The following is a 15,787-nucleotide window of genomic DNA, read 5'->3' as shown; positions in this document are numbered from 1 at the left end:
CTCATGTCAATAAATCATGCTACCTTAGTTCCCCTATGTCCTTACTTTCACTTATTTAATTTTGGGTTTAACAGCATGGTTTTAAAATATAATTACCTAGTTTTAAGATGCTGAGGAGGGAAAAAACACCTCTTTTCCCCTGCCTGCTGCCTCTCCCAGCCTGCCGTAGGATCTGGTTCTGTGTGGGCACAGTGACAGTGCATCCAGTACTGTGACAGTGGGCACAGCCTGGGAGTGTGACTGTGCATCCCTGCTCCTGGGCTTGCCACTGCCTCGTCCCCAAACTGACCCCTGCAAAACTCCATGGGCAGAGCAGCTCCTCTTCCACTGATTTCTGATTGGAATCTGTAATGTACTTGGTTTAATAAGGCTTTGGGCTGTGTTTTGGGGGATTATCTGCTCCTGCTACCAGATAATGTATTTACTGGCTGCTTTGCAACTCTCTATCAGAGGCTGAGCTGTGAAACAGAGAGCAGCAGCCTCGGGTGCTGGTGGACAATGGGAATGGTGCTGTTGGCATCCAGGATTTGGGCATTCCTGGAAACTGGCACCCAGGCGTTGGGAAGAGGATCCTGCCTTGCAGCCTGGAAGTCTGTGGTCCCAAGGCTTTTTTGTATAACAGGGAGTTCCAGAGAAGGGCAGTCCTTGCTGTCCCCAGGGGAAAAGGAAGTGTATGGACAGACAGAGAATAAGTGAGTCTACTTTCTGCCTGTTCTTTCTAAAAACTCAGCTTCTGTGACACTCATCTCTCTGGCACCCAAATGCTTACGTCATTTGTCATTTCTCCCTTCCCTTCAAATTGCTCAAAATCATAGCTGTCAAGTCTGACCTTGCCCATAAATCTGGCCATGTACCTCATCTCCTTATTTCTTTCTTCTTATTTCCTCTAGAGACACCGAAGTTCATATCCTTTGTAGCCTCCTGAAAACTCTGCAATGCCCTTGCTGCTCTGCTGGGTTTCATCAGCTTCTCTTTCAGTCTCTCACACCGTCCCTTTTCTAACATCATCTGCTTGTGACAGACCTGCCATATGTCACAGCAAAGCCCCTTGGTCATGGTCCTTACCTTCTAAAAATTGTAGGATGCATTTCCCGCTTCAGCCCCACCCATTTGTACAAGGAGAGAGGGGATTGGTGTTTATCCTTAAACTGCAGGTCTCTAAGAACTGTCCTTGAGCACCACCTGTTTATGAGGAATAACAGTATTAAGTCCCCAAATAGCTGCACTGGGGACAATTCAATACACTTGGCTGCCACACACAATCAGGAGATGTATTTTTAAAAGATGACCAAAATAAACCCAAGAGAAGGAAATTGGTGCTATGCTGTGGTTCTTTGCTGATATTTAAGTCTATCATGCACAATGCTGTAAAGAGATGTTTAAAGAGCTGTTGGAAAATTGACATTTTAATTCACAAAAGGTGAAGCAATGAGAGCACTTTCTAAAACACTTTCAAGTTCTTTCTCTGGTAGCTTTTGCCTAAGGAGAAGGAAATGGCAAAGCAAGGGTCCCTTCCCAGGAAACCATTCCCTTGCAAGGAAAGGACAGAATAATGGGTTATCGAACTCTGCTACAGACAGCACAAGGTACTGGAGAAAGGACAGACAACAGGTGAATGCAAAATTTAGATGAGAAATTTGGATCAGAGTAACTGATGCTTATTAATCTGCTGAGAGACCATACAACTTGTAGACCACTAGAGAACTGTCAGGCCTTAACCCAAGAGAGAAAAGGAACAAAGCCTAAGCAAATGAGCCATTTGTGTCTTTAATGAACATAGTCAATGAAAAACCCCCACAAAATTAATATGTCCAGTTCCATGCCCTGCAGTGTGCTCTATGCAGAAAGCTGGTGTCACTCCAGGGCCAAAAAGACCAGAGCAAAGCCTGGGCACATGCTTTCATTGCATCAGTAATTACTGGGGCACTTCGGAGGATGGCCCTGAACCAGCCCAGCCAGGGAAGGCTGCATTTGAAAGGATGGCCAGGCCAAATTATATTAGAGGAGTGTACTCCTGATGGAAATTACATTAGTGGCTACTTCCCTCTCTCCATCCCTGGAAAAATCTTGGCACTTAAAAGGCACTGAGTTATAGCCCTGGCCTTTTACAGCTTTTAATTCACTCTGACAGTTTCCCTGAGCATCTGAGGGAGGGTCCAGTTTGGATACATAATCCTCTCCAGTGACAGAGAAGAGGGTTTAAGCAGACATATTTTGCTGCACCCTTCCCACACACTACTGAGCAAGCAGCCCTCCTGCATGGAGTGCTGCTCAGGATTTTCTTTGGAAAGGAGTGGGAAGGAGAATGATGGAGCTGAACCCCTCAAAGTCACTGACAGCAAAGCCAAGGGATGCAGCAGGGCATTGCAGGGAGCAGGAGCCACCCTGGCCAGGGTGGCTGGGCTGGGAAGGGGCCTCATGCTGCCACATGTGCTCCGGAGCATCTCCTGCTCTCCAGGAAAAGCTGCCTGCAGTGCTGTCCCCAGGCTAATGCTGCTGGTGGTACCTCCTGCAGGACACAGGCAAGCACAAAGCACTCCCTGAGCTGTTCTGCAGGTGCAGCTGGGAGCCTGCCTGGCTGGTCTGTGCTAACACAAACAGACATTCAGCAGAGCAGGAATCTGAGTAAATGGCACAATAAATCAGCCAGGAGGAAGAGGAGGTAACATTAACTTATTCACACAGCAGCATGTTTCATATATTTAGCAACTTGGCAACTGATCACCCACCCTTAGCCGGTCTAAAGTGTCACCATTCAATGAGGGAATAAACTGACATCAGCATTAAATTCAAGCCCATGGCAAGGTGTCTTTGACCCGTGTGCCAGGTGTGGAGGAAGCTTTCAGAATTCATCTTGAAGAGCAGTCAGAGCCCTGTCAGGGTCTGTAGCATCCTCTGTAGGGTAAACAGGGGGTGGTGTTGATGGTTATTCACTGTCACCCTCCTGGGAGGAAGGGACACCTCCTTTCTTGGGGATTTCCCAGTGAGCCGCCTGAGAGTGCTGACTTACACCGTGGAAATGCAGGCATGTAACACTTACTTTCCTTTGCCCTCCTAACCAGAACGCCCTCATTTTAATGGAGCAATGATAGAACTGCTTGAGAACCCCATCTGTTCCCTAAACCCTTTGTGGGATCCCAGAAACTCTTTAGTGACTAACTTTGTTTGGAAGAGAAGAGCTACCATTGCTCCCTGCCTTGCTCATTTCAATCAGCCCCATGGAACTCATTGTGCATGAGTTGGGAGAGGCTGTGCTGAGCCAGTCAGACATTTGGGGCAGGTTATATTTGGTGCTTCCTATGCCTTCCTTGCTGAGGTTATTTGATGGACAAATGGGGACATAGAGGAGCCTGGCAACCCTGATGCTTCCCAGCAATGTAAATTTATTTTACACATTTCCGCTGGCTTTGACATTTTACCTGCCTGGCACTATTACTGCTCTGAGGACAGGATGTACCAAGGAAGAGAGTATTGAGTGAGGACTGCTCAGGTTTTGAGTTGTTAGCAGATTTAAAGGGGAGGATGACTGATGGGAGGTGAGAAAGAGAAGAGTTCAGGCAACTGAACTGGACAGAACTGGCTGGCTGAAATGTGCGTATTATGGGCCAGGATCTACAGGGGGTTGCGAAATCAAATGAAATGCTGGGTGTAAACTGTGGTGCCCCAGTAGGTTCAGATAAACCATCATAAACCACGTGGTGCCTGTAGTGACAAGTTACTGGTTTGTGTCATTTGGGCAGAGGTTGGTTGTCAAACCCAGCAGAGCCCCAAAGCAGAAGCATGGGACCAGTGGGAAAAGCTGGCAATCCTGCTGGTCTTGGTGGGTGCAGGGAAGGGCAGAGAGGCTCACTCTGTGCCAGGACTTTTTGAGCAAGACAATATCTGGTGTGAGATGCTGCAGGATTACAGCTTCTAAATAAAGCTCTGAGAGCTGTACCTGTTGCTGCCTGGGATCAGCAAGCTCTGCCTTATGCTGCCTGAGACTGAGTGGCTATGATAACTTCAAGATGTCAAATGTTTGTCCTCTGCTCCTCACTATCCCATTATTTGATGAGTAATTGTGTCCTGTAGGTTTGTCAGGGAGTAACCATGTGGCATGATTAAACTGCCTATGGAATAAATGAAATAAATAGCTTGACATCAGAGAGTTTGAACTGGGTACTGGCAAAGAAGAAGAGAGCCCTAAGGACATGCAAATAATGCATTCATTCCTCCTGCATTCAGCAGTCCCTGTCAGGCCATTTGCAAGGGGACTCCCCTGCTCTCTCTGCCAGTATTCCCTGTATTCTGCAGCCCTGAGGATGGCAGGGCTGCAGCTGCAGGGTACAGAGAGCTAAATCTTCCTGCCAAAGCCCCCAGAAGGCCGTGGGGGGTTTCTGCAGCACGGTGGGGTGATGCTCTTTCTTTGCAACACTCACATCCATGTTTCCCAGCAGGGTGTCTGCTTGGTGAGCACATCTTTATGTGAAGGCTGATGACTTAATTTCTGCTGTAACCACAGCAGATGAATTGCATCAGAGTTTGGGAGCGGAAGGAGTTCCCCAACACCTGTGGCTCAGCTGGGGCTGAGGGACACAGCTATCAGCTGTAATTTACCAATGTGGTTATATATGTCCTATATTTATTTAGGGTTATTAACAGAGCTTTTCAGGCCCTGCCTTGGTTCCACCATACTTTGAAGCCCATAAGAAGCTTCTTTAAGGCAAGATTCCCTCCCTACCTCTCTATTTTTTTGTCTCTTTCTGTTTTAATAAAAAAGGTGATAACAAATAGCTATTTTTGAAAAGTTCCATTGGTGTAGGAATATCCTGGTTTTATGTGTTCTTAGACATCTCCATCAATAGAAAGGAAAGGAGAGCTCCATTTGAGATGGCTGGTAGACAAAAAAATGTGATTGTGGACAGATAAATGCTCTCCCTGGATGGATAACAGCTACATACTCACAGGCTGGGAACATTGCTGGATGATATAGGGTTAAGAAAATGTAAATTAATATTTAATTACTTTATCCAAAGCGGAAGAGCTTGGACAGGAGGGAGTCCTATTTCAGAAGGGGGCGTAGTCAGGATATATGAACTCTCCACACAAGACTTACATAAGTAAACAAAGTGCTATATGAAGAAACTTCTGGGCTGGCTGACAAGAAGCATGTCCAAGTGCTTTGAAATAGCCCAGGGTTTTCCCCAGCCTCTGCCCAGGGGCTGGATTGAGCCCCAGGGGAGAGCAGCCTGCGCAAGGCGACTGATGGAGCGTGAGGTGGGGATAAGGAACAGTGACTATTTTTACTCTGAGAGTGCACTTGTAGATGGAAGGTGAGAGAATGTAGACCCTTAAAAGACTCGTGGGGAAGGAAAGGGAATTTAGTAAGCTGGACTGGAGAAAATAAATAATGAAATGTCCCGGCATGGTCCACTGAGTGACCGGGACGTTCCGTACATGCCGACAAGGAGAGGAGCACGTGCAAGAAGGTTCCTGTGCCTGGCTGGCACATCTGCTGAGGCAGAGCTGGCAGTGCCTCACACCACGGCCAGGGGCACAGAACCAAGCTGTGAGGCAGAGCAGGCCCCTTGCTCTTGGTTGGCAAGGGTTTTGGCAAGCAAGCCTCCCCCAGCTGCCCCAGGGCTCGGAGGGGTGCAGGTTTCACAGCGATCCCAGCACCTGCTGCACCCAGCCATGCCCTGCTCGTGGGGCAGAGATGCTTGGGTGGACTGGGAAAGCTGCTGCTCCCTTGGTGCTACACAGAGCACTGGGTACCTGAGGCCACAGATGCGATGCCACAGCTGGGACAGAGCGAGCTGGGCGAGGGTGGCAGCACAGCAGAGGTGGCACTGCCCAGCTCCTCCCGCCTGCAGGAAGAGATTGTGTCCAGCTGCTAAGCAAGACAGCAAGTGGAAAGCTACGACCTATAGGAAACTATGTGAGGCACGGCTGGTCTCTGAAGACTACAGATGAGCTGGCAATACCAGCACTGGAAACAGATGCTAAAGTGATTGGAAGTTATTTTGGCAGAGATCCATAGCTAGAGCAGGAGCCCTGATACAAACAAATTGATCAAAATGCATTTTGGAGTCTCAGATCTGTTTGATTTTGGGAAAACAGGGAGCTGTTCTCTCTTTGGCATTGCTGTAGGGCTTTGCTCAGGCCACACACCAGTGCACCTTGCTGAAAGCAGTGAGGTACAGGCAGAGAAAGCAGCCAAATGCTGCTGGTTGGCACAGCACCCACTGGGGAGGCAGCATCTTAGTGAAGCTCCTTGCTGACAGCTCTGGAAGGCTGTGTCACCAATTTCAGCTCCTCCTGCTCCAGGCAGAATTCCTGCACCCAGGGTGACACCTCCCCAGTCATGGGTAAACAATGAAAGACCCTGGAGAAATTTTACCAGACCTTGCAAGGCAAGACACCAGCAAAGAAATACAGGCTGGAAAAAGGTGAAGCTTAGGGGAATGCCAAAACAAAACAAAAGCTGGAAAAGCCTTCTTCCCTAATCCCCAAAGTTGGGGGTTGAGCCTGTAGTGCCAGCAGTGCAGCTTCTCTGAGAACCATCCCCTCACAGGGGCAGGGCAGGGAAGCTGGAAACTTTCTATAAATGATTTTTTTTTTTTTGCAACATGCAAGAAACAAGTCTAAAACCTGTGTTAGGCACAGGAGGAGTGGAATAAATACCTGTTCATTAAGAAATATATTAATATATTTGGGCAAATGTATTGAAATATTAGGAAAAAAATACATGGTGACATCTTGGACAAAAGCATTCAAATGGACAGCTTCGTTGCACCAATGTCTGGAAATGTCTGGTGAACTGCAGCATCTCCTGCAATTCCTCCTCTCAGTCCTTGTATTTGTGTTTGATTCTTACTCTACCAGTTCTCAAATGATAAAACTTTTCTTTCCATGGCTAAAATTCAGGGAACAACTTTGCATAGACGTGTTAAACTAATGTTTAAAACCTGCACTCCAGGTTTTGCTGCAGTGCTGAACTATGGTCCCATATTTTGCATTTCAATACCTTTTTATTTCCTAGAGGTCAGCAAAACTGCATGCCAGCCCCGTGCTGCCTGCAGAGTAGGCAGGGTTTCCAGCTGGGCTCAAAGGAAAGCAGCCCACTGAAGGCTGCACTCTGCCTCATTGCATTGGTCACAGCTTTGGTGCTCTGAGCTTGCACTGTCTTTCCCTCTTAAAATCAGAAAACACAGTTTATATCCATAAGACAAACCCTAAAGAAAAAGAGTATTTAAGGATATTTTGGTTATCACAGAATCTACTGTGTCCTCTTTGGCATTCCCAGTTTAACAGCAGCATCTGTGTGTTCCTACAAACCCTACATGCTGAGCACACTAATGTCTTATTTTGAACCATGGATCTAGATTCCTGCAGGGACAGGAATTTAGCAGCCAGCATCACATGCCCTGACCTTTACCAACAAATATGGCAAACTGTCAAAGCTGGGGCTCTTTCTGCAGTTCATCTGGGATTCTGCAACAGCAACAGATTCACTTTTCTAACCAGCAGAAGTTGCAGTGCAGTGAGGTGACACTTGCCTGGGAGGTATCTTTCTGAGCGTGGCATTTCTACCAGAATGTGTCTGTGCAGGGCTGCTGCTCTGTGTTTGGCTGCTCAGGAGAATGAGGCAGTTTGCAGAAGGGACTGACGACTCACACTCAGCCCTTGCTGAAGCAAATACAACTCCTGGCCTTTGCAAGGATGATGCTCTGGGGCCAGCTGCAATTAGAAGGGTTCAGAATCTCCTGAATCCCATGGGAAACACCAGCTCTGGCTGAACAGTGCTGCTGTAATGGGATATGTGCACCCCATCCCACCCCTGCCACAGGGCTGGGTAGGCAAGGGCTCCTCTGCAGCTGAGAAAATGCCTCTGCCACAGCCCAGCTCTCTGCCTGGTTGTTGCCATTAAACAGAGGGACTTGCCTTTGCTAGAGTGACACGACTGGGTATCACAGATCTGCTGACAGGTCCATGCTGTCTTCAGATGGAGAAAGAAAAGGGAGAGGAAAGGGATTTGTCCCACCCAGGTTAAGGAGCGGCAGTCCTTACCCGCATCTCAAGATGACCACACAGGAGTTGCTGAAGTCTTTGAAATCTCTATGGAAGACATTCAAGTCCAAGGATAAATAATACATGTAATTTGAAAATACAAATTCCTCTCACCCTGCCCAGCTGGGTTTTGTAACTGCAATCTTCCCATATTTACACTGGCCAAGGACCCACAACCATGTGCCAGACACAGCTTTTATTCTCACAGTCTGAACAGGCTTCATGTGTGTTAACATTCTTCATACAAAGATACATACAGGCAGTTTCTGTCAACCAGAAACATACTGGTTTTGACTGTTCACACAGTAACCATTACAAATGGAGTCCTGAAGAGCACTTTAGGCCCTATATTGTAATAAAAGAAACAAAATCCATGCAAGGAGAAAAGGAGATTTAAAAACATGCTTATTTAAAATAAGTTTATTATAACGAAATAATATAAAAGTCTGTCAAAGTCTTAAAAACGCTCCAAACAAAGAGACAGACGCTGTAGATTTGAGAGATGATGCAGACTGGAAACTTCAGAGTATTTCAGACTGAACTGCTTATGACAGCACAATTTGTGCAAAGCTTACATTGAGAGAGGTGATTTGGGGGCGTGAACAAGCCCTTAGAATTCAGTAAATTTAAAGTGTGAGGCAATATACCTTCTCTTTGTCTTTAAATGTATTTCAGTATGTATATGTTTTAGCATGCAAAGTAAGGCTTACATTAAGCTTAGCTTGACATTGATAAAAATGTATGCCCAAAACTGCCTTGAAAAAAAGAAATTAGGAAAGGAAACCATAAAAGCAAGCTGCCTTAGTTTTCAGTTTAATTATTGTATTCTGGAATGCAATTTACTCATATAGTTTCAAGTAGACATAAATCTCAAACTTTCAACATGGCTTTAAATAAAGGAATCAATAAATTTTGGACACCTTGAATGCTGAAATGCAAAAGAAAGTTGATATACTTAGTGTTAAGTAGAAATAAGGAAATGAACACAAGGAAGTTTCATATTTAAAAAATCCAGCTTTAGTACATCTGAAGTATGTGGGGGAGAAATCTTACACCAAGAAAGGGATATTAAAAATGACAATTTAAGACTGTATTTTGAAGAACTGCATGCCAGTGGGATGATGCACGTGTGTGTAAGGAAGCATACGCCTATGTTGTAATTTCAAAGCAAGTGCTTTAATCCTTGTGTCAACTGTGAGCAGGATCAGCTAGGGCCTGGGTTTGCTCAGAGCCAGTAAGTGCACTATGACACCCCTCCTGCACAAGGGAGGTTTTGTATTGCTTGGAGCAAGCAGAAGTTTGCAGGGTTTGTTCACCAGGGGGCTACAGAAGGCATCAACAAGGCATGAATTCAGTTATTTCACACTGCTTTTTTTGGTTTGTTTTGTTATCTGCACTATGCAGGCAAGAGGAGAGAAATAAGTACTAACTAAAACAACAAAATAAAACAACAAAACCAAAAAACTTTGTGCTTTCATTCCTATGAGGCAGAACAGCCAAGTCTGAAATGCCCCAATTTACACTGCCTGCCAAAGAATTAATTTCTGAATATCTCAGTTTATATTTGCATGCCTTATAAAACATCCTGCTTTGCTCTGACAGCAACAGCTTTCCTAGCAAAGCAGATGACAATGGATAAAAAAGGAAAGACAGGTGGGGAAAAAAGTCAAGACAGCCAGGTAGGAACAAGCTAATGATCGTCCTTGGTGTCTGAAAGGCAGTTTAAGCTTCCCTAAACGTTATCACAAAAGCTGAAGTGACAATGAAAAGAAAGGGTGCAGAAGGTGCAGCATATGGACATATGTAGCAACTTCTCTATAATGGCCCACACCCCTTTGCCAAAGCAGGCTGCAAACACCTGGGGCAGGTTTTGGGCATACTTTTTACATGTCCAACCAACTTAGCAACACCTTTTAAACAAGGAAAGATTTCAAAAGCAAACAGCTGTAACTTAAATCCTGATGATGCTTTACAAAAAGCTTTCAAGTGAAGGTACATGGCCCTTAACTTTAAATGCATCTGTTAAAGGGAGATCCACAGCACAACAGTGTCAAGATGGGATGTTTCAATGACTCATTATGTTTACACTAAAGCACTTGAGTATACAGTTCATATTCTACAACTGTAATCTCACAGAACTTCAATGCGGAACTGAGTATAGTGACTTTAAACAGCAGAGAGGACTCCAGAACACAGCTTGTTTAAAAAGAAAAAAAGCCCACACAAAATAAATAAAATAAATAAAAGTATCTGATTGCTAAGCAGAACTCGACTGAAATTGAGAGCTCTGCTCTGATGTCAATGACATTATATGACAAAGATGTGTTCATGATCTCTATTCAAATATGCTGACTGTGATTAGTCAGTACTACATAGCACTTCTATCAGATTGCTTTGGGATTTACCATGTCTCAGCAAGGATGCACACTGCACAGACACTGTCTGTCTCACATGCTGTATCAGACTTCTATGCTCAGCTATACTAACTTCACAAAAAGCAGCCTTACTCCCCCCTAGGGTAAGGCTGTGATTACTCTTATTTCACCTTGGGTAAGTAAAATCCCTGAGAATATGCAACTGTCAGACACTGAAGGAAACAGCCAAAAGCATTTCTAAAGGAAAGGGATGCAAAACTTCAGACCAGCACAACTCAAGAAAGCAAAGCAGCTCATGTGAAGTACAGACAGCCAGGGTGCTGTTATCTGAAAGTCATGTGGATGTCTATCAGTGTGCAGGTCAGTTGTTCATAAATGTCAGCCATTAAAAAAAACACAACAAAGAAAACAACCGTAACTAATCAACAAACCAAACAGATGAAACAGAAAACATCGACCTTCTCTCCAATTCTAAATTTGAAGGCCAAAAATTAGTTGCTTGTTCTCTACAATTATTCTAATGCCATCCTCTCTGCTTGCCAAACTGACACCACAGAAAAAGACAGTGAGTTGTCCATCAGTGCATTTGCTTCCACTTGGTCATGCCTACTACACCCTGAGAAGTGTAATTTGGAGTTCAGCTCTGCAACACGCTGCATGGGTTTCTTTCTCAATGGTGGTTTGACTGCAAAGATTGCATTCAGAAGTCTTGAAGTGCTCAGCGCCCTGCAAGAGCAGTGCATGGAGAAGTGCAAGTTTTGAAGGCAAGGAGACCTTGCTCAGTTCATTCTCTGCAAGGCCCCTGTTTAACAACAAGCACAGAGGGGTCTCCTGGAGCCATGGTCTCCTAAAAACGTTCTCAAGCACCAATTCCAGAGTTCAGAAAAAACAACTTCACACAAAACAGCAAGATGAGAAAGCCTGCTCTGAGGCAGGATGCCATGCTGATTAGAGAATGTGTAATGTGGAACACTCTCCTTGCTTGTTGGACGACAGAAGAACGGTAGAACTTAGTAACTGGAGCTAGTGGCCCAATGAAGCTGTTCTTTGCCTACAAAATAAAGCTTCCTGATTTTTGAAACAAATTTTGCATCTGATGCACACCCAACAAACTAGTGGTTCTCCTGCTAGTTAAAAAACAAACCAAAACAAAACAGAAACCCCAAAAATACCACCAAACACTCTGATCTGAATATACTTTCCTACTACTGGAAAAACTTAGAGCAAAAGGGAATTCACTTTTTTTTTTGTGATCTGACAGTTAATTTTTAGAGAAGAGGGATCTCTTCCTGATCTTCCCATAACCTAGCTGATAATTTGTGGAAATGTGGTCTCCATTATCTTTCCAGACCATTCAGCTAAAAGCCGTTACAGTGAAGTAACAGAACAGCTGAAAACCATGAGGAAACTACACAGGGTGGAAAGTTGGTTGTTCTCCTACAGGGCTGGTTTCTTTGGATTCATGCTTAGAATTAGCAGACAACCAAATTCCAAAAGCTCTTAGCTTAATTTTTAGCTCTGTGAGTAGTGAAATAATTGAATAGAGCTTTGGTCAAAAGTTTTGACTTTGTACTCACACACACACTTAATTTAAGAAAATCCACAAAACTAAAACCTGATTCCTTCTGATCCCTCTCAAGTTCCTAGGAACTACAGATGGGTAAAACTCAGAAAGGATGACAGAGCAAGAAGTCACACTATTTAAAGAGTCTCCTGGGAATCTGGAGAGGTCCCAGCTGACTGGAGGCTGGCAAGCATTGTCCTGATTTTCAAGAAGGGGAAGAAGAAGAGCCCTGGAAATTACAGGTCTGTCAGCCTCACTTCAGTGCCAGGTAAAATCATGGGAAGGACCATTCTGGGAGGTATTGAAAAACACCTGAAAGACAACGCAGTCACTGGTCACAGCCAGCACAGCTTCATGAGAGGGAAGTCCTGATTGTCAAAACTGATTTCCTTCTACGACAGCCCACTTAGTTACTTAGGAAAGCCAGCTGATGTCATCTTTTTGGACTTCAGCAAAGCTTTCAACACTCTCACAGTAACCTTCTGGACAAGATGTTCAGCATACAGCTCAATAACCACATTACATGATCAGAGAGCAACTGGCTCATGGGCTGGGCACAAATGGTTGTAGTGACTCATCAGGGTGATGCCCTGTCCCCAGTGGAGTTCCACATGGCCCCATCCTTGGCCCTGTGCTTTTCAACATTTTCATAAATGATTTGGACACAGGACTGGAAGGGATGCTAAGTAAGTTTGCCAACAACACCAAACTGGAAGGAGCTAAACTGAGATTCCCTTGAGGGCAGGGAGGCCCTGCAGAGAGACCCTGAAGAACTGGAGAGAGGCAATCACCAAATCATGAAGTTTAGCAAGGGCAAGTGCCAGATTCTGCACCTGGGACAGGACCGTCCGGGTTGTGTGCACAGACAGGAGTGAGAGGCTGGAGAGCAGCACTGCAGAGAGCTGAGGGGGTCCTGATTGATGGCAAGCTGAATCTGAGTCAGCAGTGCCCTGGCAGTCAAGAGGGCCAACCCTGTCCTGGGGGGCAGACACAGCATGGCCAGCCAGGCAGGGGAGGGGATTGTCCTGCTCTGCTCTGAGCTGGGGTGGCCTCACCTCAAATCCTGGGGGCAGTTTTGGGTGCCACAATATAAAAAACCCATTAAGCTGTCAGAGAATGTCCAAAGGAGGGCCACAAGGATGGTGAAGAGTCTGGAGGGGAAGCCTTATGAGGAGGTCACTTGGTTTGATCAGCCTGGAGAAGGGAGACTAAGGGGAGACCTCACTGTGATCTCCAACATCCTCATGAAGCCGAGGGGAAGCAGAGGAGCAGACACTGATCTCTTCACTCTCGTGACCAGTGACAGGATTCAAGGAAATTACACAAAGCTGAGTCAGGGGAGCTTTAGGTTGGATACCGGGTAAAAGCTTTTCACCCAGAGGGGACTGGACACGGGAACAAGCTCCCCAGGGAAATGGTCACTGAGCCCACCTGAGTTCAAGCAGCTTTTGGACGATGCTCTCAGGCACATGGTGGGATTCTTGGGGTGTCCTGTGCAGGGCCAAGAGTTGGGCTTGATGATCCTGACCCCTTGGATGTCTTCCAACACAGCATATTCTATGACTCTATTAATGTCTAATTACAGTCCTGGTATCTTTCTTTATACAGTAAGTTTGATGTCGGCCTTTTCTTCAAGTATCACATGCTTTTCTTAAAGCTCACAATGCTAGGCTCTTTAGAAAGGATCAAGTATTCAGTGTGCAGAGGTTCCTGTCACAGAGCAATGCAGGGCAGCAGGTCTGCAGTACATTCATTTTACTAACAACACTGGTTTTAGCCTAGCAGAAGCCAGCAATAATTCTGTGAATATGGCAACACTGCCTTGTGTATTTATGAAAGCTTACTAATTCTAAGTTCCTCATTAGCAGAGTCTTCACCACTCCTGTACATGAGTTAAACTCAGCTCTTTGTACAAAGCCACCTGAAGCCCAAGGTCAACAAGGAGAGACCTGCTTATGCCTTGAATTGGAGTAATTCACAGACAGCCTTCTGCTTGGTCATCAACACAACTAGAAATTTTGCTGCTAACAATGTCACCAGCTAAAAGGAGTTCTTCACTATTTTAATAGCAGTAATGCTAACAAACACATTTTTATCTGTATCAGCAAAATGAGAAAAAGAGGAAGTCTTTCTTAATTTTTAGTCACTTCTAAATAATTTCAAAATTCAAGATTTGTAATTGGTCCCATGTTTAATAGCTCCATCACAAATTTTAGCTTCCCCTATACTTTACTCATTTCAGGTCCACTTGCATGTAGTTTCTGCCCATAATGACAGTTTAGGAAGGATTTTAATGACATCTGCTTTTCAAACTGCTAGCTGTACTCAACTTAAAAGCAAGTATTACAGTTTTGCATGAATTTGATTCAAAAAACCTCAAAAACCTAAAAGGTTTATATGGCAGGGAAGCCACAGCACATACTGGGAGCTGGTCAGAGAACACAATATCCTGTTTCAAAGGCTAGACCTTGGGGCCACTCAGACCACCAGCCACATACACCTGTGGTGAAGATCTCTGTAATGTTTGGATTAAAATGTTTATTTAATTTAATAAATATCTATGTCATGCAAACATATTATTTGCATTAAAGAGCTTCAACCCAAATTGAAGGACAAACTCACCACATTGTAAGCTGGTGTTTAGCTGTCCTTCTCTTCTGCTACCAGGGTAACAATAACTCTCACTATCCTCCTACACCATGGCAGGGAGTGGGCACAGGGAATGGGAGAGTCAGAGGCAGCAGCACCTGCCTGGGTGCCAAGTGGTGACACAACAGCTCTGCTGCATGAGCAGGTCTCTCCTTAGGTACAGCAGCAAAGGCCAAATTCTGCTTTGTTACTTTTATGAGGTGAAGAGGAGGTGCACAGGCAGAAGAGAAACAGTCAAAAACATTCACCACGGACATAGTTATGATCCAAAGAGAGACAGTACCTCTGCATTTAAATGCAACACAAGCATAATGAAAATATAAAAATCACACATACCCTTCCCCCAAAACACTCAACACCTTTCCCACCTGAAAAGATACAATGAACAGAAATGATGTCCCAAAACCAAAATGGAAGGAATCTTCGTTAACAGACACAGTCCCTGAATTTTTAAGATGTGGTCTTGCTGTAGTTATACCACCTCATCTGACTCCAAACCATGTACTTCATAGAGAGTGTCCAAGATATTTAGCTGCTTTTCCATGGCTGGTAAGTAAATGTTGAGGTCCCTCTGCATTCCTTTGTAAAATGTTCCTTCCTGAGGATCGCACTCATCTACAGACAGAGCTGCCACAAAATCTTCATACGTTGGAGCTGCCCTTAAAGCTAACTGGGAGAGGAAACAAAGCTTTTAGATTTGCAACACAGAATGGGAAAAGAAATACAATTAAAGCCTTGAAAAGCTTCTAAGACTTCCCTCTTTGCATTTAGACTGCATAGCTTCAATTTAATCACATGTACATGCATATATTGAGAATTTTAATTAGAAGGGAGGTTAACTTTATAAAATACTATTTTTATTATTATTTTTGTGTAGATCCCCAGTAAAAGATATCTTCAGAGATGCTAGACTTTTAGAAAGTGTTTGTGTATCATATTTTATATAAATACATTGGGCATATCAGAAATCAATTAAATACAAACCCCAAATAAAGTATAGTTTGTCAGGGGAGCTTCCAACCCAGTGTTACACACCATCACTAAATTCTCAACATGCTCTTTAGAAGGGTCTCTCCAACAATTCTGCTCCTCTCAAAGTCATGATTGCCTGGATGAGGTTTTCCCTTTTTCCTTTCGGAATTTCAGTGAT

At 44.6% G+C, this 15,787-nt stretch overlaps 1 protein-coding gene across 2 annotated transcripts in view; it reads right to left on the bottom strand.

Annotated features, from left to right (window-relative positions):
- Nucleotides 1–8,230: 8,230 nt before the first annotated feature.
- The window catches only part of PLEKHA8 (pleckstrin homology domain containing A8), a 31,303-nt gene continuing 23,746 nt past the window's right edge, over nucleotides 8,231–15,787 (bottom strand). The window contains exon 14 of one of the 2 annotated variants that reach the window (XM_059465812.1): nucleotides 8,231–15,307. In XM_059465812.1, coding sequence (XP_059321795.1) covers nucleotides 15,110–15,307 — 198 coding nt within the window. In that variant the 3' untranslated portion in view covers nucleotides 8,231–15,109. The remainder of the gene's footprint in view (nucleotides 15,308–15,787) is intronic. The other variant, XM_059465821.1, reaches the window with a different exon arrangement.

This window comes from Ammospiza nelsoni, chromosome 1 (genome assembly GCF_027579445.1).
Source record: "Ammospiza nelsoni isolate bAmmNel1 chromosome 1, bAmmNel1.pri, whole genome shotgun sequence".
NCBI lineage: Eukaryota > Metazoa > Chordata > Aves > Passeriformes > Passerellidae > Ammospiza > Ammospiza nelsoni.
Note: the sequence above shows the minus strand (reverse complement) of the source record. Positions and strands in the feature narration are given on the sequence as shown.